Source organism: Tachyglossus aculeatus, unplaced genomic scaffold (genome assembly GCF_015852505.1).
Source record: "Tachyglossus aculeatus isolate mTacAcu1 unplaced genomic scaffold, mTacAcu1.pri SUPER_34, whole genome shotgun sequence".
Taxonomy (NCBI): domain Eukaryota; kingdom Metazoa; phylum Chordata; class Mammalia; order Monotremata; family Tachyglossidae; genus Tachyglossus; species Tachyglossus aculeatus.
The window spans coordinates 157,019-177,591 of record NW_024044839.1 but is presented as its reverse complement, the minus strand read 5'-3'; the positions used below and the strand labels follow the sequence as shown (position 1 = coordinate 177,591).

Below are 20,573 nucleotides of genomic sequence, written 5' to 3'. Positions count from 1 at the left end.
ACCTCTCCAGACACCGGCCTGCTTTGGAGAAGGGAGAATGCAGGGCCAACCTGCTGAAGAGCTTCTCTGACACACAAGTCCCTTTGTTTCCCTTCTTCTAAATCGGAGGCTTGCCCAGCACCGCTAGGGCCGGGTCGGTGCAGTGAGAGGGGCCGGGTGGGGGCCAGGAGGGTGCTCTGTTTAGAAAGGAACAGACCGCCAGTGGGCTCTGGGGCACTTGGAGGGCAGTGCCGAGCGTTTGAAATTGCGAGGGAAGGTACTCTGGAGATGTGAATGGGATACGTCTTTCACTTGGGCTTAATTAAGAAACCTGCTGCTTTGTCCCTGGGCCTGGCCTGTGCAGAGCCCCAGCCCCGCTGAATAGCAGCTTGGGCCCAAGAGCATCTATACGCCACATCGCCTTTGTGTCGTGTTGCCAAACTAGAGACAGAGTATGCACAAGTTGGGCCCGGCTGGGGGCCGTCCGTGTTGCTCCCGGAGTGCCCGTGCTACAGACAGCCCATGCTGCAGACAGCACACTTACCTTGCCATGATGGTGCTCCGAGCTTCGCGTAGACCGGGGGCTGGGAATGCGATTGCCTGGTGGCTGGGGGCAGAGGATCCTACTGGGTTTTCCTTCCTTGTGGGCTGGTCTTGGAATAGGCAGGTGGTCGGACACCTAGGGCAGACAGGGCTTCTACCTATTCTTCCATGGATGTTCAGTGCCTGGTTTCCAGCCTTGCCTCCCTCCCCATCTCCCACACCCACTTCTGTCTCTTGGGTCCACCCCCATCTTCTGGGCCCACCCTCATCTCTGGGCCTTCCCCCATAAGGCCCAATGGCCTGGTAATTTCCAAGGGGGACTGCGAGACGATCGCTGGTTCTGTCCAGAGGAGCGCAGAGGGCTTGCGAGCAGCAGCTGGGGGAGCGCCTCCGGCCGGCAGACTGAGGTCCGGGACCTGGTGGGATATTTCCCGCAATCCCCGTCCCCCCGACTGCCATTTGACAGACCTGGACCCCGCCCTTCAGGCCCCTGGGAAACTGACGCTCACAGGCCGTGTCCACATCCACCATCGGCCTGGACTTCAAACGGCCGCCTCCCCACAGACTGAACTGGGGTCGTACTTTCATCCATCCTGTTAGGGTCACCCAGCCTGACTGTTCTGGGATGAAGGGGTCCTGAGTGGCCCTTGCTGGGACGTAGGAGTCCTCATCTTCTCCACCAAGAGATCCAACTGTGACATATTCCTGGCCAGTGAACTCAAAGGCGGTCAGGGTGGTTCATGTCTGAGTAACTGGAGCCATTTCTGGAGGGAGTATGCAGGTCTGGGAGAGGAACCTGTGCTCAGGAAGCAGCGAGGAAGAGGAGGCTGGGAAATTTGGCTCTCTTTTCAGCTGATGACAGTTTGAGGAAACCAGTGGCTGCTGCCCCAAAAGAATGGAGAATGGAAAGAAGACCCTCCCAAGAGCCTGGCCCGGGCTCAGGTACTTGCAAAGTGAGAATCTGTACCTGCCCCAGCTGGGCCTGGGCTAGACATCAAAAATACCTTCTTCCTGGCCAACCTGAACACCTTGGGTTTGAGTTTGAGTTTCTGTCCTCCTCTCTTCTCTCCATCCTTCTGTCCGTCTCATCCTCTCTTTCCCTCCCCACCCGGCCCAAGTTAGGTGGGGGCCAGAGTTGAGTTAGTGGCTGGGGTCATGATCAGTCTGTTTTCAGTTTTGCAAGCCAGGAAAATGACCAGTCTGCCTCATATTTGTGTGTGTGTGTGTGTGTGTGTGTGTGTGTGTGTGTTTTGGTCTGCAGTCTCTGGATGACATCACCCACAGTGTCTGGTTTTCCCTGCTTGTCTCCAGGCTGAAGGATGGCCCTCACATCATTTGCTGTTCTTTGTATCATTTGGTAAATACTCAATCTGGGCAAAGCCCTGCTGAGACTTCAGACCAGCCTGTGGCCCTCAGGGGTTCCCGATTCCAAAGGGAAGACTGGTGAACAACACCCATTGGGTAAGCAGGGACAGGGTTCCTTCAACAGAGAATCTGGTTCCTTGACGAGAGTGGTGTCCATTCCCACTGGAGGGAAGAGCCCGGCTCCTGTCTGCTCATGGCAGGCTGACCTTCCTCACGATCTCAATGTTCCCACAAACCCCCATTCCCAGGGCTCCTGGGGAGCCTGGGTCTTCATCCCAGAGATGGCAGGGGGGGTGGGGGAATGGTGCAGACCCCATAGCCCCCCCTGCCCTGGCCTCAGTTGATTGGAAAGTTCGTAACCGGGACCGGACAGACCATGTACTCAGTGATTAACAGTGCTTAGAACAGTGTTCAGTGCTTAGAACAGTGCTTGGCACATAGTAAGTGTTTAACAAGTACTATTGTTATTATTATTATTATTATTGCTATTAGCAAAGGGCAGCTATAGAGGCCACATTTTCCTGCTAGGAATATGTCTCAGTTCTTGTGAGGCAGGATCAGTGTGTGTGTGTGGGAGCCTCCGGTGATGGCACAACCAGATTCTGGAATGAAGAATCAAGCAGCTCGCCCTTCCGCTGCCCCACTGCATTGGGGCGGGAGGGAGTGGGGGAGGGAGGCTTCTCTCATCAAAGCTGAAGTAGCTTCTCTTTGAATGGGGAAATGAAAATTCACTGGAAGAGGGGTATCTATTGCTCCCAAAGAAGCGTCTAGATTGCAGATTATCCTGTAGCCGGTCATGAATGTGCACCACCGGGCCTGAGGATTTGCAGTATGAATTTCCCAGGGTTTAATCATCTCCTGAGGCATCTGAGAGTGTGACTCCTTCCCCAATAATCTACTTATCTCCACCGTCCCCTCGGTATCTCCAGGAAATTGAGCCAGGCTCCCAGGTTGTCTGCACGATAAGTAGCAGGGATTGAGCGAGCTCGGGCTTCCAGACAAGAGGCCCAGGGTGAGTTGCCGCAGCCTGTGCTGCTGGCTTCCACGCTCGTTGGCAAGTATGGTCGGGGAGAGGGTTGGAGGTGGCCTTTCTTTCAAGTTCGAGTCACACATGTGGAGCTTTGGGCAACTGAAATGGGCAAAAGCGCTTCTCGCCCTTTGGCTATTCCCTGGAGTAAAGATTGTCGATCAATCAGAGATATTTATTGAGCGCATACTTTGAGCGTAGTACTGAACTAAGCATTTGGGAGAAAACTGTACAAGAGGTGGTAGGCACGATCCCTGCCCACAAGGATCTTATGGTCCAGTGGACTGTTGTCCCTTCAGCCTGAGGCCCTGGCTATTCTGGCCAGCCCACAACTTGTGTCCCTGCTCATCGGTAACTTCAGAAGCTCCTTGTCAATAAATCAGTCAGTGGTATTTATTGAGTGTTTACTGTTTACAGCGCACTGTACTAATCACTTGGGAGAGTACAGTACAACAGAGTTGGTAGACATGTTCTCAGCCTACAGTATGCCATCTTCAACTGCTCACTCTCGGGTAGCTCCATCCCCTGACTCATCTCCTAAAGTATCTGAGAGTGAGACTCCTTCCCAAAAAATCTACTTATCTCCCCTATCCCCTCAGCATCTCCAGGAAATTGAGTCAGGCTCCCTCTGACTTTGGGGCCCACGCTCTTTCCACTAGGCCACACTGCTTCCTTGCAGTACTGCACACAGAGGGTGGCGATACCAGTGGCGAGATCCATCCCATGTGCGTGAGTGAGGCCGATGAGGGGGAACGCGTGGCCGGTGGGGTCGGGTTCCGCTCTCAGGCCCAGCTGGGGACCGGACCCCCCTTCCTCCACCGAGCCTGGGCACCACTGCTGCATCCCCTTTGCAGTCGGGCCCCAGCAGCTGCCCAGGTGGATTATCATTGCTGAGGGCCCTGGCCGAGGTCCAGCCCAAAGCCGGCTGTAAATCGCAGCCCCCACGGCTGTTTCTCCCAGCTTGCTCTTGCTTGGGTCTTTCTGTCGAATGTGGAGGGAGAAAGAGCCTGTTGAAGTGTCCGCCATGCAGTCTTCTTTCACTCGAGGCAGTAATGGAAAAGGGCTTTAAAAGCACTACCCACCCACCACTCTCTGTCCTCCATCCCACTGCCCTCCATCTTCCCATCACATTGTCCTGACACCCTGCACCAATATTGTCCTCTTACATCTTTCTTTCTCTCTTCTGGAGAGGGAACTTCTGTTAGTGGTCAAATAGCCATGTCTCCACCAGCCTTGGGGTGTTGAACATTTCAGCTCTGGTAGGCAACACCCGGTCATCAGCAGGAAGGAACTGTTGTTGATTCAGACCGTTGGTGAGGCCAGGACAGAGATGGGATTTGGTCTTGTCGAGAAATCGTCATTCCAGTTTCTGGGCTTGTGACACCGCCACTCCCTCCGTCCACCCTCCCGGTGGGTCTTACTGCCCATTCAAGGTTCCTGGTCACCACCCACAACTGTGAAGTGAATCCCCAGTGGCATTACCAAAGTCCTTGGTAGTCACCCTGCCCTGCTGGGGTTGGTGAGGGTGTTTCCAGAGGAGTGGTTTATCTTGGCATTCACAGCTAACCTTTTCTGAATGCTAAAGTGGAGGTGGGGGGATGTGGGGTTGGTTTCAGAATCGAACGCTGTTCAGTCCAAAGAGAGCAGCCATCTGATTTGGGGGTTCTGGGATTAGTGTCTCGAGAGAGAGACACTATATGCACTTGTATATATTTGTAAATATTTATTACTCTATTTTACTTGTACATATTTACTACTCTATTTTATTAATGATGTGCATATAGTTTTGACACCTGTCTACATGTTATGTTTTGTTGTCTGTCTCTCCCTTCTAGACTGTGAACCCGTTGTTGGGTAGGGACTGTCTCTATTTGTTGCCGACTTGTTCTTCCCAAGTGCTTAGTACAGTGCTCTGCACACAGTAAGCGCTCAATAAATATGATTGAATGAATGAATGAATGAGAGGGAGGGAGGGGAAACGGGAGGGAACAAGGACATACAAGCATAAGCGATGGCCCCAGCACTTTCCGGGGTGAGCGCTTGGTCTTTTGGGGCTCACAAACGTCCTCCACCTTTCTGAATCGATCAGGTTTCTGAGAATTGATTTTAGAGGATTAGTGTGATTATTCCTCTCCCAAGCCCCATTCAGATGGAGTCTGCCTGCGCCGATTCTTCCCTCCAATTCAGAGTTCACGTTTCCATCGCGTGGAGGATTTCACAGAGTGATTGAATTTCACGGCAGGAGACCCGGGAAGCATTTTAACATTGTCCAAAAATCTGCGTACAGGTGTTCCTGGACCATTCAGGGGCAAAAAGGCAGTAAAATATGCATTAAAATATTTTCCTCTCCTACAAATGAGTTTAACCCCCCCCACCCCCCACCCAGCCTAAGCCCTTCTTCAGGAGTTTGAGCAGCAGAGTGGGGGGTTGGCAGGGAGAATCAGCTACAGGCAGTTGCTAGCTTAAATTGAGAGCTTGCAAATGACCGAGGGTGGGTGCGGGAGTTGTTGTGCCAGCTGCACTAGCCACTGGGGGCTAGGATGGCCGTGGGCAGGCTTGCCTCCAGAGCCAGGAAGGGAGGGAGGAGGAGGCTGTCAGGTTGGGGATCGGTAGGAGGTTGGGGTGGTTTGGGGAGGGGCTGATGGCTGGCAGGGCAAGCCCTCCCGGTGGGCACTGGCAGCAGAGTGAGCCCAGTTGCCCCAAGCCATGGGGGTCAGATCCCGCCCCTAAGAGCCCTCTGCTGTGGGATAACTGCGTACAGCTATTTCTTCCATTCTTCTTCCACTCTAGACTGTAAGCTTGTTATGGACAGGGAATGTGTCTGTTATATTGTTATATTGCACTCTCCCAAGCACTTAGTACAGTGCTCTGCACACAATAAGTCCTCAATAAATATGATTGGCTGACTGACTGACTGACCATCATGCCCTGTTGGACAGCCCATGAGGTTGGGACCCTCCAGTGCCCCATTCATTCATTTATTCATTCAATCGTATTTCCTGAGCGCTTACTGTGTGTAGAGCACTGTACTAAGCACTTGGAAAGTATAATTCAGCAATAGAGACAATCCCTGCCCACAATGGGCTTATAGTCTAGAAGGGGGGAGACAGACATCAAAACAAGTAAACAGGTATCAATAGCATCAACATAAATAGAATTATAGATGTATACGCATCAAAACAAGTAAATAGGCATTAATATAAATAAATAGAATTATAGATATGTACATATATACACAAGTGCTGTGGGGCGGGGAGGGCGGGTGAGCAAAGGGAGCAAGTCGGGACGATAAGGAGCGGAGGGGGAGCTGCCTCCCGGCATCCCGCTGGCTCTCGATCCCCCCCGCAACTCAGCTGGGAGGACCTGCCTCCTCCCTGCTCGCAAGACATCTTTCTGAGCTGGACCTGGGCCTGGGGCTGCTTTCCCTTGTGGGCTGATGACCCAGGCCCACCCAGCCTGTCCCTGGCCAAGGAGGTCATGGAGGTGCCTCTCACCTGACTCCTAATTGATCCCATGTCCAGCTTTCGGGGGAGGGCAGCGTGGAGCGACTCTGAATGGTAAATCAATAGCCTCTCTAAGGAGCCAACCAGAGATCTCTTGACACTTATTCAAGAGGGAGCTGTCTAACGGGACTTATTTATAGTGCAGTTCCCGACTGCCTTTACGGCGGTGCTTGAATTCTTGCCAGATTCCAAATGTGCTCACATTCCCTGGAGTTCGATGTGGCCCAACAAGTGGATAGATCACAGCAAATATTAGCTTGTCAGAGGGTGGGCAGCAGACACCAGGTGCTTTGTGTTGGGGAGGGCAGGGAGGAGTGCTGTTGGTCTGCTGTCGCCCCACATCTCAATGGAGGAGGAGGAGGAGGAGAAGTAAGAGGAGGGGGAGAATTGGTACAAAGGGCTTAGGAAGTACAAAACAAGAAAGCTACACATTTCCTGCCCATGAAGAACTTACACTCCCACAAGGGAGATGGGAAGGAAAATGTGTTTAACCTGTGGAATTAATCAGTCGATTGACTCCAACCTATGGAGTCAATCAATCAATGGTATTTACAGAGTGCAAGTCGTCGAACAGATGCTTATATACAATATGCTTGTATACCATGTGTCTGTGTTGAGGTTGGCCTAGTGTTGTTACTGGGACACTGACTTGGCCCAATTACTTTATACTTATCCCCCCTTGCCTGGGCCCTTAGACCAAGAGGCCAGTAACTGGCCTCTTCCCCATTGCTGGGGGGACAGGATGTTTTCTCATCCAAGGAGGTCCCCTCCAGGTTACAATGGGACAAATTTGGGACCGACGTCAAATTCTGGGTTCTTGCCAGTCCACGTTGGATTAGCTCAGTCTGCGTCGTCGGCAGTGGGTAGTGCTGTCGGGACGACCTCGAGCATGTGTGACCTGAGGCCGGCAGCACTGAGCATATGCCCTGGCTCTGGTCAGATGCTTCTGGGAGCCCCGAGGCATGCCCCTCCAAGGGCAGGCTAGAGACTCCGGGGCCTGGAGCCCTCAAATCAGACCCAGGAACTCCTGGCTTTCCAGCTCCCTAGGTCTCCCCAGACTCCAGACTCTGCTTCACCCCTTCCGTTATTAATGGTTGTTAAAAGGAATTTGGTACATGCTTACTATGTGTCAGGCACTGTACTAAGCCCTGGGATAGATACAAGTTTATTAGGTTGGATATAGTCCATGTCCCACATGGGGCTCATAATCTTAATCCCAATTTTACAGATGAGAGAACTAAGGCACAAAGAAGTGAAGTGACTTGCCCAAGGTCACACAGAAGACAAGTGACAGAGCAGGGACTAGAACTCAGGTTCTTCTCATTCACTCATTCATTCAATCATTTATTGAGGGCTGTGTGCAGAGCACTGTACTAAGTGCTTGGGAATGTACAATACAATAACGAACAAATGCATTTCTACCCACAACGAGCTAACAGTCTAGAGGGGGAGAGGCATACATCAATACAAATACATCAATTGCAGACATGTACATAAGTGCAATGGGGCCGGGAGGGTGGAAGAACAAAGAGAGCAAGTCTGGGTGACCCAGAAGGGAGTGGGAAAAGAGGAAAGGGCAGCATAGTCCGGGAAGGCCTCTTGGAGGAGATATGCCTTCATTAAGGCTTTGAAAGGAGGGAAGCTAATTGCCTGTTGGATTTGAGGAGGGAGGGAGTGACAGGCCAGTGACAGGACATGGACCAGGGGCCAGCGACAAGACAGGTGAGACCAAGACACAGTGAGAAGGTTAGCCCCAGGGAGAGCTAAGTGTGGGGGCTGGGTTGTAGAAGGAGAGAAGCGGTGTGTGGTAGGGGGGCCTGTGATCCATCCATTAGGCCAGGCTGCTGGGTCTTCAACACCTGCCACGGATAGGAGTGTGGATGATAACTGTGAGACAAGCTGTGCACTGTGTGACACTGTATATACCCATATCATTGTCACCTTGTGACAGTGTATGTACTTATGTCTGGGACACTGTATGTTCTCAGGACACTGAAAGATCCTGGGACAGCATGTAGCTCTTCATCGCCATGCGTGTCACCTGGCCCCAAATTGAGTCATCCCCGCTGCCTGATGCTGCCGGTCTAGGGAGCCGTGGTCTCAGCATCACCTGGTTCATCTGCTTTCAAGCTGAATGTTCCAGTGTGACTAGCCTTGGCCCCCAGCCCCAGCCCCAGCCCCAGCCCCAGCCCAGGCCCCTCCAGTCTGGGGATTAGATGGGACATTTACATGAACTTTCCAAACCAAACACCGAGCTCCTTCCCCTTCCCACAGGCCCCCCGGCTCTATCAGCAGGAAGCGGCTGCTGACTCCTGAGCAAATGTCACCCGCCCGGGAAGCAGCAAACATTTCTACCTCCCACGGGGGTCTCTGAAGGGCTGTTGGGCATGGGATTGGGAGCCGAGGAGGGAGGGGTGAGAGGGGGCTGCCTCTGTTGATGGGCTCAGCTGCAGAAGGGCCCAGCCAGGTCACTTCTCTGGTCAGTGTCTGGCCTGGGTCAGCAATGGTCGGGGGTCAGGGACCAAAAGGGGCGGGGGTCCATCCAAGACCCAGGTGCCTACTTAGTGCCTCAGCCATTTCCCCACCGAACAGGAATCCCAGAGTCCCCACCTGACCGGGCCTTTGCCCAGGGCCATCCCCTGACCCCAGGCAGTGAAGCGTGCTGGCTAGAGTAAGCGGGGGTGGGGTGGGGGGATGGGAGGGGGAGGGGTTGATCCTAGCCCAGGCATAGCCCTTCTTCCCCCAACCCCCTGGAGACTAGGACCCCCATCTCAGGACCCTGGGGACCACCCAGACACCCACCCTGACATGAGACCCCCCCCAACTCTCCCGCTGGTAGCTCCCAGGGACGGCTGTTGGAGTTTTTGCAATCTGGATGTGGTCAACAGTCATCTGCCCCGTAAGACTCCCCTAGGGTCTGGGCGCTTCCTCTGACCAAGCATCCCCATCACCTCCATGCCACTGCCCTGGTCTGCCCCAGGTGGAAGCTGAGCAGAGATTTCCATTTGTGTCTTTCAGGGATGCTGGCGGTGATCGTGCTACTGCTCATTGCGATCGTGGTAGTCGCTGTCTGGCCGAATAGCTGATGCGTGGCAATAGCGGGCCAGTGGTGCCGGCTCCAGTGGGGGAGCAGCTGAGAGATCCTGGCCTCTTGTGCATCCAGAAAGCGTCTGGAGCCTGACTCAGCCTGCCCCACGGCCAGCTCCCGGTCCCACATCCAGCCCTCCATCCCTCCATCTCCTGCCCGACCCCGTCAGCCTACCCCATTCTTTTTGCCGCCCTAAAAGACCGACCCTGCAGCAGAAGCTTAGTTCTTGGTCCCCATCAGCAGCCAGTATGATGCGTTATCTGGATGGCCACGGGGTGCAGGCCTCAGAGTGTGGGTGCACCCAGGGCTGGGTTGGGCTCTTGGTGGCTTTGGGCTGGAACCGATGACAAGGCCCAGTGGAGCAGCAGTGACCTGTGGTTAAGATTCAGCTGGGCAGCTGCCGTTTGGTTCCTCGAGGGCCTTGGCCAAACTTCCCCACCAGAAAAGGGAGCCCACAGAGGGACACCTGGCAGTGGTGCACTGTTGTTCACCCTGGCAGCTCCCCTGCTCCCAGACCCCACCTTGGTGGGACACTGTTGTTCAACCTAGCATCCCAGGGCACAGTGTCACCCAATAAAGAAGCTGTTTCTTTAGGATCCTTCCCATCTTGGTGGCTTCATCCTCCCTGCTCTCCTGAATGGACTTCACCCTGGGGGACTGCTCGGGACCAGAGTGGGAGGGAACAGATGTCAGGTCTGAGCAGCACCCTTCCAGCACCCACCCCAGCTCCCCCAGGCAGTGACATCCCTCCACCATTCCTGGGAGTCACATGGCCAAGGGCTGGTTTAGGGTTCCCCCATTCCTGGGCCTAGGCCCATCCAGCCCAGCCACAGGGGTTTCCAGGGGGCCAACTGACACTGGGAAAGGGGAGTCCTGCCTGCTAGAACTTGGCTCATTCAGGGCCAGTCGGACCGGAGCCTGAAGAAGTGACCAAAGCTTGGGGCTGGGGGCTCCTGTTAGCCCCTTGCTGGGAAGTGGAGGTGATGTTGAGTCAGCCCAGGCCGCCCTCCGGAACTGAACGATTTGGGACAAGAGCTCATGGAAATCAAGCACACAGAGGCCCCTCCTGGATCGGGAAGAGGTAAGTGTTTACTTAGACAAAGCAAGGTAGTTACCATGTCGACATTCGCTCTCAAAGCCGCTGGGAGCAGTTACAGTAGTTACATACAAGGTGGCAGCCATACAGGGTCAAAGGGCACAGGGGTAAATCCAGACACGACAACCCTCTTCCCTCCACTCGAACCAGGGGCCAAGCCCCTCGGAGGGTTGCCCTGAACCCAGGCCGGGCTGCCATTCACAGCTCTCCCGCACCTCCACCATTCAGTCCTACGTCCAGCTTCTTCATCAGCCCCCGGTGAGGCCCAGGCACCGCTGCGTCCTATGCCAGTGAAGATGGACCATCATGTCCCTTGCCCCATCTCCCGGGCTTTCAGTTCTTTCGTGGCCCCCTTTCTGCTTCTGGGCCTTTGCGACAGTTCAGCACCCAGGATCCCAGGTGAGGGGGAGGTGTCCAAAAATTGTCCCAGGGCCAGCCAAGTGGGTGACTGCAGGAAAAAGACTCCCAGCCAGGTTCCAGGGCCAGAGAGACACCTTGGCCCCGGGCCTTAGTCGGGCCCAAATGCCACATTCTCCATCCCCACTGCATGGCGGGGTCAAGGACTTTCCTGTGTTTGCTGGGGTGGGACAGCGGCCCTGGGACCGAAGCCCTGCAGGGACTGGGATGGCCAAGGGGCAGGGAGAGGGGTCAGAGGCCCACTGTATGCTGGAGGTCAGAACTACAGATCCCAGAGTGCTGTGAGGCCCAAACTGCGAAGACCAAGTGTCTTCTACCCCCAAGGCAGCAGTCAATCCAGGCTGCTAGGCAGGGGGAAATCAGCTGGGCCTGGGGCAGGGTACAGGTGTCCTCAGACTCTGCAAACCAGCCCCAAGCCCTGGATGGGGTGGTGAGGAATGGGAAGGGGAGGAGCTCATTCCTCCTTCCCTGCAGTCTATGCCCCTTTCCCTCCCAGTGGGCCCAGTCAGATGGTGTTGGGCGTGGACCCAGCTTGACCAGGGCAGCCACTGTCCCATGGCCCCCAGGGCACCCTGCACTGCCACTTCCCAACCCAGGTTTAGGAGCAGAGACTCAGGTGGCCTCTTGGGGGGCAAAACAAGGCAAGCCTGGCCCCGACTTCCATGTTGTGTTTCTGCTACAGCAGGACTCAGTTGGGGCCAGGGCTGGTGGCAGTGGCCTGGCACCTGGGGTCCCTTCCATCTCCAATGTGGCAGTGCCATCGGTTGGGGGTGTCATGGTGGGTGTGGTAACCTAAGGCTTTTGGGGCAGGCTCTCGGGGTGGGCTCCGTGATTGGAGCGGTGGCTCAGACCTGGTTCAAGCAATCACCCCGTGGGTCCTGGAGGTGGGGGAAGTATGGGAAGGGAGAGAGGGGGATGGGAGGACCACGACCACATTCTAGGCTAGGGAGCCCCTGAGGGGCAGCGGAGAAACATTTCTCAGGCCTACGCAAGGGTTCTATAATCACCCCGGCCAAGGGAGCCCCCAGTCCGCTAAGCCCCTTGAGATTGCGTTTCAGGAGCCAGTGGTCTCCTTGCCTCTCTGCAGGATCTGGGGGTTGGCCCAGCCTGGCCCGACAGCTGGTCAGTTCTGGCCACACCCCCTCCCCACCCAGGGGCCATTCAGGGCCAGGGAGGACAGTACCGCTTAGGCCTACTCCCCCGAGGAGGGCTAAGGTGCATGGGAACAGCCCAACCCCTCCCCTACAAGTCCCCCTCCCCAACACCGACCTCTGCCACTCTGCCCTCCCAGGGAGACCTGTGGCCCAGATGCCCGGGGAAGAGGGGGAGCAGGAGACCGGTCTGGTGAGATTGTTCTTGGAGGCAATCGAAACCACTCTCAGCCCTGCTTCCTCACTGTGGGGAGGGGATGGGGGGCAGGGTGCCAACCCAGGGACAATGACCAGCCCTGGCTGGATGGTGAACAGCATTTATTCGGCCAGGCTGCTAGGTTTATCTTTACAGTGCTGTCCCTGCGGGCAGGGCTCCCGGGCAGCAACAGCTCTAACAAAAATAACTTCAAACAATAATAAAATCCACAACTTTCCCTGTGCCGTTAAAGAGATGGGAAAGGAGTCCCCAGCGAGATGGTCCCTGTTCGGGGGATGAGGGAGGGGGTGGCCTTAGTCAGCCTCAAGGCCCTGGTTACATCCCCAAACCCCAGTAGGTGGGGCCATGGGAGGGGTGGGGCTGGAGGGCTGGCACCAAGTGGGCATATCGGCTACCCTGAGCTAGACTGGTGGGGTTCTCCAGGCCTTTCCCTGCCCCTGTGACCCAAGACTCCTCAAATTGTAACCAAAGCTCCCAGTGGCTCCATGCCAGAGCAAGAACTAGGGACTTCTCTGGTGTCTCCCTGCCAGCCTGCACCCACCTATGCCCTAATCATAACCCTGTCCACTTCATTCTGCCTGACCCCCAAGGAGACTGAGACTCTGGGGGCTCGTTTCCACATCGTCTGGCTTGTGCCCAGGAGTTTGCCCCTAGACCTCACAAACTTCCAGCCCTAGCCTCATGGACAAGGAGCAGGCACGTGGGCTGCAGAGGTCAGGCCCTGGGATCGGGCGTGGGCTGAAGTGGCAAAAAAGAACCCAGCCCTGCATGGGCAGGGCTACTGAGGCACAGGTTGGCTGGGGACCACCATGTTGGTTTACACGGTCAGCAACGGGCAGGAGCATGGGGCTGGGGACAGGGCCGGGCAAGGGAGGGGAACAGGCCAGGTTCAGTGGGGAAATCTCTGGGCCAGGAAGTCTCAGGCAGAGGCCAGTGGCAGCTTCCTGCCCCTCCAATGGACTCCGCCCTCCCTGGCACAGCCTTGAGTCGGAAGCACAGACCTGGAGTTGGGTTCCTGCCCCAGCCCTCGGCAGAGTGCACCCTGCTGCAAGTGCTGGCCCTGTCACGGTTCGGTGTGAGTGTGACCGACCAGTAGGGCACCTCTCCTCCCAGCAGCCGCAGGTCTCCCGGGCCCTGGGGGAGGCAGGCCCAAGGAAGCCGTCTGAGGCTGTGGGCCTGGCCTGGCCAGGGAGGAAAAACAAGAGCAATGCTGTGGGTGGGGGCTTCCCCCCAACCCCCAGCCCAGGATTCCCAGGAACGTGAGCTTCTGAAGGTGCAGAAGGTGCCCATTCCCAGGGGTAGCCTCACTCCTTCAGGCTGAGGTCCTAGATGGCAGGAGTTTGGGGTAACCGGCTCCGGCCTCCGTCCCATCCTCAGGCCCCCTAGGCAGGGTGATCGCCAGAAGGCTAGGGAGTCCCAGCATCTGCTCCACCCACCGGCTGCCAATGCAGCCCCAGTGGCTTCTGGGAGTGCCAAGATCTGGGCTCCCAGGAGGGAGGGCCTCCAGAGAAGGTGGACAAGCAACTTCCTGGCAGGAGACTCTCTCGGATGGCAGGTGCAGGCAGTGGTGGGCCTGTGACCCTCATCAGAGGCCTGTGTGGGTGATCTGCCCTGAGCGGCTTGAGGTCAAGGCAAAGAGGGAGTTGGGCTGTGCTGCCTGTCCTGATGGAGCTGGCCCCGTTGCCCCTCAGCCTGGCCAGGAGGTAGGTGCCCCGCCCCAGCCCCTCACCCGGCAATGGGAGCAGGGGCAGGGGCTGGGGCAGAGAACGGCGCTTTTGCTCTGGTAGGTGGAGAATTCTGGCCAGGCCCAACAACCAAGCCTGAAGGCTCAGCCTCCAGGCTAGGGCTTGGGAAAGGGGTTGGGTGGTTCCCCCAGCTTCCTTCCCCAGGGCCCTGGAGTTAGGCTGAGGTCACCTGCCTGGGGCCAGAGTCCAGTTGCTGGGTAGTGGAACCAAGGGCCTCTCTGGTACATGACCCATATCCAAGTGCCCCTGGCATGAAGGGAAGTATCATTCTGGCCGTGTCCCCAGGATCTCCTGTAGCCTGAACAGTCCTGAGCAACTCAGCTCCACTTGAGCCTGGCGTCCAGACTCTAGGACCCTGGGACAGTGGGGCTGGGGGCCCGGGGGCCATCCCATGCCTGGAGAAAGGGTCTGGAGCCCCAGGGCCCTTCCCCGCTTACCCCCGCCCTCCCCCCTGCCTCATGTTGGATCCCACAGCCCCAGCGTCTACTTGAAGCGTTGTGCGCTCCCGGTGCTCCCGCGCTCCGCTCGCTCGCTCACTCACTCTCGCACGCACGCGCACTGTCCCGCTCGCACGCTCGCGCTAGGCCTTCTTACACTTCCCTTTCTTCTCCCGCTGCTGAAACTTGCGCAGCCTCCGGGCCCACGTGTCCCGCCACTGGATCACCAGGCTGGTCTTGCCGGCCACGAGGCCGCTCTGGTCCGGAGAGTCCTCCCCCGCCCCCAGCAGCAGGTACTTCTTCAGGGGCTTCACCTTGGGGCACTTGCAGGCCACATCCCGGGAGCGGACCCACAGGGTCTGGTCGCCGCGCCGGATGCGGTTGGCACCTTGCTTGTACACGGAGACGACGCTGGCTGTGAACTTCCACCAGTCTCCTGCCTTGTCCGCCTTCAGGATATGGATCTGGACAGCTGGAAGAGCACCCCACTCCCGTCAGCCCCGTGACTGCTGGCTGGGAACTCCTCTCTGCCTGCCATCCTGCCTACCCTCTACCTTTCCTGCATTCACCCTCTGCCCTCCCCCTGCTCACCTTCTACCATCCCACCAGCTTCTGCCCTCCCCTCACTCACTCTCTGCCATCCCATTCACTCCTATCCATGTTGCCTGCTTGGGGTTATCTTTGCTCCTTTCTCACCTGGGCCCGGTTACCTGGGGAGGGGCAGCCAAGGGCTCCCCAACCAGGACCCACCAGTGAGCCTGGGTGTTCAACCAGCCCCCGAAACCCTGAGCCTGTTCCAGGCCCCTTGAAGAAGACCTGCTGTGAACCTTCCCCAAGGTCCTGCTCTGTGTAGGGCGAAGCTGACCAGCACCCATCCTCCACACAGCACACTCCCAGCCCATGTCACTGATGCAGAGCCCAGGCACACACATGCATATCGCACCCGAGCCTGCCATGTGCACACACATACACACGTGCACCCACCCTCTCTACTTGGGGTGGAGGGTTTATCTTATTTCTGCTCAGCGGTTTCTGCATTTTCCCCAGCTCCCAGTAGGGGAACTGAATATGGTATCTGGGAGAAGGGGGAGGACTGTGGGAGCCCCTGCGGTGAGAATTGAAGTTGTTTAGAAACCCAAATTTAAGAAGCAACTTCTTAGGTGATGAATAGGTGGCTCTGCTCTGGTGCAGGGTGAAGCACTCAGTGGCTTTCTGAAGGTCTGTGTGTGTTCTAGGAACTGGGCCCTGCAGAGATGGGGAGTTCAATAGGAGAAACTGAGGCAGCAAAAGGACTGGTGACCCAGCGAGCCCACTCCCCCAACATGACCCTGGCCTCTGTTCTGCCCATTCCCCTACCTCCCCAGCAAAATACACACACACACACACACACACCCCAACACACACACTCTCTCTCTCACTCTCTCTCTCTGTTCGATCTGTGAGCTGGCAGTTGGGCAGGGTTCCAGGGGAAGTGGGGGTCAGCCCTCTCCCCAGACCCCAGCCGTGTCCAAGCACAGTCTGGGCCACTTGGCATGGAGGGCGCAACTGCTCAGGCCTGAGCCTGAGAGGAGCCCACCCTGCTGCTCTGGCTGCCGTGGGTCTCGCCCCACCATCCATTTCCCTCTGCAATAGGTGGCTGGACCTCCAGCCTCCCCACTTTCATGTCCCATGAAAGCAGGGAGAGATCACTGACCAACCTGTGCAGGGGGAACCCATCCCACCTCTGAGCTGAGAGACGCTCCGGGCAAGCCAGCTGCCAGCCCCTGGCAGCAGGGCAGGGAGGGCCTGCAGGGACAGGTGGCCGCGGAAACCACAAAGCCCACCCAGTGACCACAGACGAAGTGGATTAGGGGGGCTGGCCAGCACAGTGTATGTGGCGGTGGTAATCTGTAATTAAGCCAGCAGCTAACGGGAGCTGCTGGGGGCAGCGGGTGATGGGGGGAAAGTTCTTAACACCAGTCATGCACCCCCTGAAGGAAGAAGAAAATCCCATGAGTATCGGCTATCCCTGAGATCCTCTGGCAGTGGCCAAAGTCTCACACTCTCAGAGCAGTAGCTGCTGCCCAGAACCACCCAGAGCCCAGAGCCACCGGGTGCCTGAAGTCATCATGACTTAGAGCCGCTGGGAGCCTGGAGCCATAACTGGGACCAGGCGGAGGTACAAGGAGCCAGGGACGTGGACCTGGGCCAGGTGAGGAGAAGGTGGGCCAATCCGAGACTCCACACCTATCCGGGGCCAGCCAGGATGCCTGTTGCAGCTGCCTTGCCGCAGGGATTTTCATGGGCCCCAGCTCTTCCTCTTAAAGACATTGGGGCCAGGACACTTTCAAATGAGTCACCAGTCCAAACAACTCCTTATTGGAAGAGGGGGCCAGGTACAAGGCCTCCCACCTGGTCCACCCGTGAAATGCTGTAGCCAGAGGCTGCCCTTCCGTGGCCAGGGAGGCTGGAGCAGGGAAATGCTCTCCGGTCCAGGTTGGGTGACCCTAGACTGCACCCTCCACTCCTCAGCCTCTCCAGAGTTGCTCCCCTGCCCCGTCCTCCCTGAGCCAGGCTGACTGGATCACCTGGGTCCCTGCTCAAGGCTCTTGCTGCCCTTTGATCCCCACACAGGGTGGGCTCACGGGTGTTTGGAAGTGTTCAGGCCCACTGGAACCTCTGATGGCCTATTGATGGCTTCTGAAGCCAGCAGGCCTGCACCCCCACCCCACTGCCCTGTCCTGGGGCAGAATGATCCTTAGACTCCACTGCTGCCCTGGGGCCTCTTGGCCAATGTGTGTGCAGTATGCTAGGTGGCCTGTGCTGGGCAGGGTGAAGGGCACTGCACACACACACACACACACACACTCTCTCTCTCTCTCTCTCTCTCTCTCTCTCTCTCTCTCTCTCTCCCCATAGGTGGACAAACACACCTTCAGAGGTGCACACATTTGTTAAGTGCTTAGTATCTGCAAAGCACTGTTCTATGTGCTAAGGAGGATACAAGGTGATCATGTCCCACGTGAGGCTCACAGTCTTAATCCCCATTTGACAGATGAGGGAGCTGAGGCACAGAGAAGTTAAATGACTTGCCCAAAGTCACACAGCTGACAATTGGTGGAGCCGGGATTTGAACTCATGACCTCTGACTCCCAAGCCCATGCTCTTTCCATTGTGCCACACTGTTTACATGCATACACTCATACACCTGTTCACACATTTAGCGGTGTGTACATGTATTTGTACACACATCCATGGACACATGTGGACGGACACACACACACACACACACACACACACACACACACACACACACACACACACACACACACACACACACACACACACACACACACACACACTGGAGTAGGAGCAGAATATTCTCCTCCAGTTGAAACCCCAGAAGTTAAGAATGCTGGGTACATAGCAAGGGTTGTTGAAGAAATCTGTCGTTTGGAAACAGTCTGACTTTCCATCTGGCAGTGCCAAAATGTCTCTCAACAAAGGGGTGACTAATACCCGTCTCTGCAAAGGAAGAATTTTCCGAAACCAGGCAGAAGGAAAGAAGTGACCTCACCTTCCAGCACGTGATCGCTGGGTCCACTCTGCTGGTTGCGTCCCCAGCTGCCTCCCTCCCACCCCAAACCCCTGACCCGTTCCCCTCCTTGACAGGCCCAGCAGGAGGGCTCTGGGGGAGCTGGTGGATACCCTCCCCACTGCTGGAAGGGGCATATGGGAATCACCTGTGTGTGTAGGTGTTAGGAGAGGCTGTGGGTGCATGTGTGTACCTGGGTGGAAGAGGGTGGTGACAGCACTCTGCACACAGTAAGTGCTCAATAAATAAGATTGAATGAATGAATGAATGAGGCATGGGTGGGTCTGGCCCCCAGGCAGAGGTTGATGGCCATGAGATCTGACCTAGGATGTGAAGCAAGGGGGTCCCTGCAGAGCAACAGGGTTCCTGGCAGAAGACTATGGTGGTGGTGGTAGTGATGGGTTACCTCTTCACTCCCTGGCTCCCCACTCCTCCTCAGCCTTTAAGATCTACTCAGAAAAGCCCTGGAGGGAGAGCGGAGAAGCCCCAGGGGATTTGGGTGGGTGGCAAAGGGACCTGGGGGCCACAGGAGGAAAAAGGAGCTGAGAGGCCGTAGGCACAGGAGGGGCTTCAGGCCTTCAGCTGTTCCCATAATGGGCCAAGGGGCTTTGGTGGCCCTTCACTGCACTCCCCGTGTTACTGTTGGAAGGGCGGTGGCAGGGGATGTCTGGCCGCAGGGCAGCTGGGAGCCAGTCAGAGGGTGAGGGGTCAGAGACCACAGGAAGCCCCTGCCCCATGATTGGGGGCAGATCATCGCCCGGAGCAGTGCAAGCACACATGCGTAACTGCGGAAGGAAGTTTGAGCCCTGGGAGCTGGGAGCAGAGGGCCCTCCCACTGCCCACCCCTGGTGAGCAGAGTGACCCCACCACACTGCCTGCTGCGGCCCATGTATTGGCACAGTGATCCGGACCTTGAAGCAGGTGAACCAATCAGCCTGCCCACATAATAATAAAAATAATAGTATACTACTATTATATAGTAGTACTAGTAGTACTATACTACTAGTATACTACTACTACTAGAGAAGCAGCATGGCTCAGTGGAAAGAGCCCGGGCTTTGGAGTTAGAGGTCATGGGTTCAAATCCCGGCTCTGCCAATAGCCAGCTGTGTGACTTTGGGCAAGTCACTTAACTTCGCTGGGCCTCAGTTACCTCATCTGTAAAATGGGGATTAAGACTGTGAGCCCCCCGTGGGACAACCTGATCACCTTGTAACCTCCCCAGCGCTTAGAACAGTGCTTTGCACATAGTAAGTGCTTAATAAAGGCTATCATTATTACTACTACTACTACTAATTATAATAATAATTGTTTAGTGGTTACTCTGTGCCAGGCACTGGAATACAGCTCCGACAGCAGCGGTCAGCTTTTCATCCAGTGAAACGCCTTTCCTCCTCTTTCCTCCTCCCTCCTCACCCCCCCCCCCCCCCGGCCCCCGCCGCCCCCGCCGCACTGGCCGGAGCCCAGGGAGGGCCGGTCCAGCCATTCAGCGAGGCGAGCTGAACGGTAGCCCCGGCGTTAGCTCAGCGCCGTAACGAAGTTAATCCTAATTAAGGCCCTTTTAGAACATTCCAGCAGCTCGTCCGACGAAGGGGAGGAAATCTGCCTCCTAATTGGCTCCCCGCGGGGCGATGTCAGTCAGGAGGCCCGGGCCCTCGGGGCCTCGGCCAGCTTTTCTCCTGCCCCCTGCCCCGCTCCCCCCCAACCCCCAGTCCCCCAGCGCTTACTTAAGAGCTTCACAGCTCTGCAGGGTCACCGTCTCCCCGGTGCCCCCCCCACCCTCCTGACTGGGGGTGAGGGGTGCACATGTTGTGCTGCCCCCCCCCCCAGCCCCCCCAGGCAGGGGTTCAATCTGCCTGTAGTTCACCAGCTAGGGGTGTGGAGGCAGCCCCCCCTTAGGAACCTCTCCAACGGTGGGCTGGAGCCCCTGAGGGAGGGGAGGTCCAGTGGCGTCTTCTTTCCGTGGTCCCCCAGCCCCCAATCCCTGGCAAGGATTTCTTTACCCCCAGGACCATTGGTGGCCAGACCCTCTCTCCCTCCCTTCCTTCCTCCATCCCCAGGTACGCTGGGCCTCCTGTTCCTCGGGAGCTCCTGACGGCCCCGCACCAACTGGACCCCACATCCTACGGCTGCAGGAGGCCAGGTTTCCTCTGCTCTCCTGGAACTCCGGAAGCCTCAGGGAGACACTGGAGAGGCAAGAGGCAGCCTAAGTGTCCAGGAAGCACAAAAGCTCTCCAAGATGGAGACTGGCAACTTGTGCTGGACATTCTCCCAGGCCCTGTGCCAAAGACGGAGAAGATGACATTGCGGTGAGATGGGGTGGGGGTGGGGCGCTGACCCCTCTGACCAGTCCTGTGGGGGGTGGCCCTTTGGACACTGCCTGGCCTGGAAGCGGGCCAGGGGGAGACTCAGGGTTCCCCCAAATGCCACT

General features: G+C 56.8%; 2 protein-coding genes across 2 annotated transcripts in view; one reads left to right on the top strand and one right to left on the bottom strand.

The window, feature by feature from the left end:
- STX8 (syntaxin 8) overlaps window positions 1-10,101 on the top strand; it is a 55,717-nt gene extending 45,616 nt beyond the window's left edge. Inside the window, exon 8 of the mRNA XM_038742039.1 lies at window positions 9,436-10,101. Coding sequence (XP_038597967.1) covers window positions 9,436-9,503 — 68 coding nt within the window. The 3' untranslated portion in view covers window positions 9,504-10,101. The remainder of the gene's footprint in view (window positions 1-9,435) is intronic.
- Window positions 10,102-14,588: 4,487 nt separating this feature from the next.
- The window catches only part of NTN1 (netrin 1), a 79,223-nt gene continuing 73,238 nt past the window's right edge, over window positions 14,589-20,573 (bottom strand). The window contains exon 6 of the mRNA XM_038742112.1: window positions 14,589-15,040. Within this exon, the coding sequence (XP_038598040.1) occupies window positions 14,712-15,040 (329 nt within the window). The 3' untranslated portion in view covers window positions 14,589-14,711. The remainder of the gene's footprint in view (window positions 15,041-20,573) is intronic.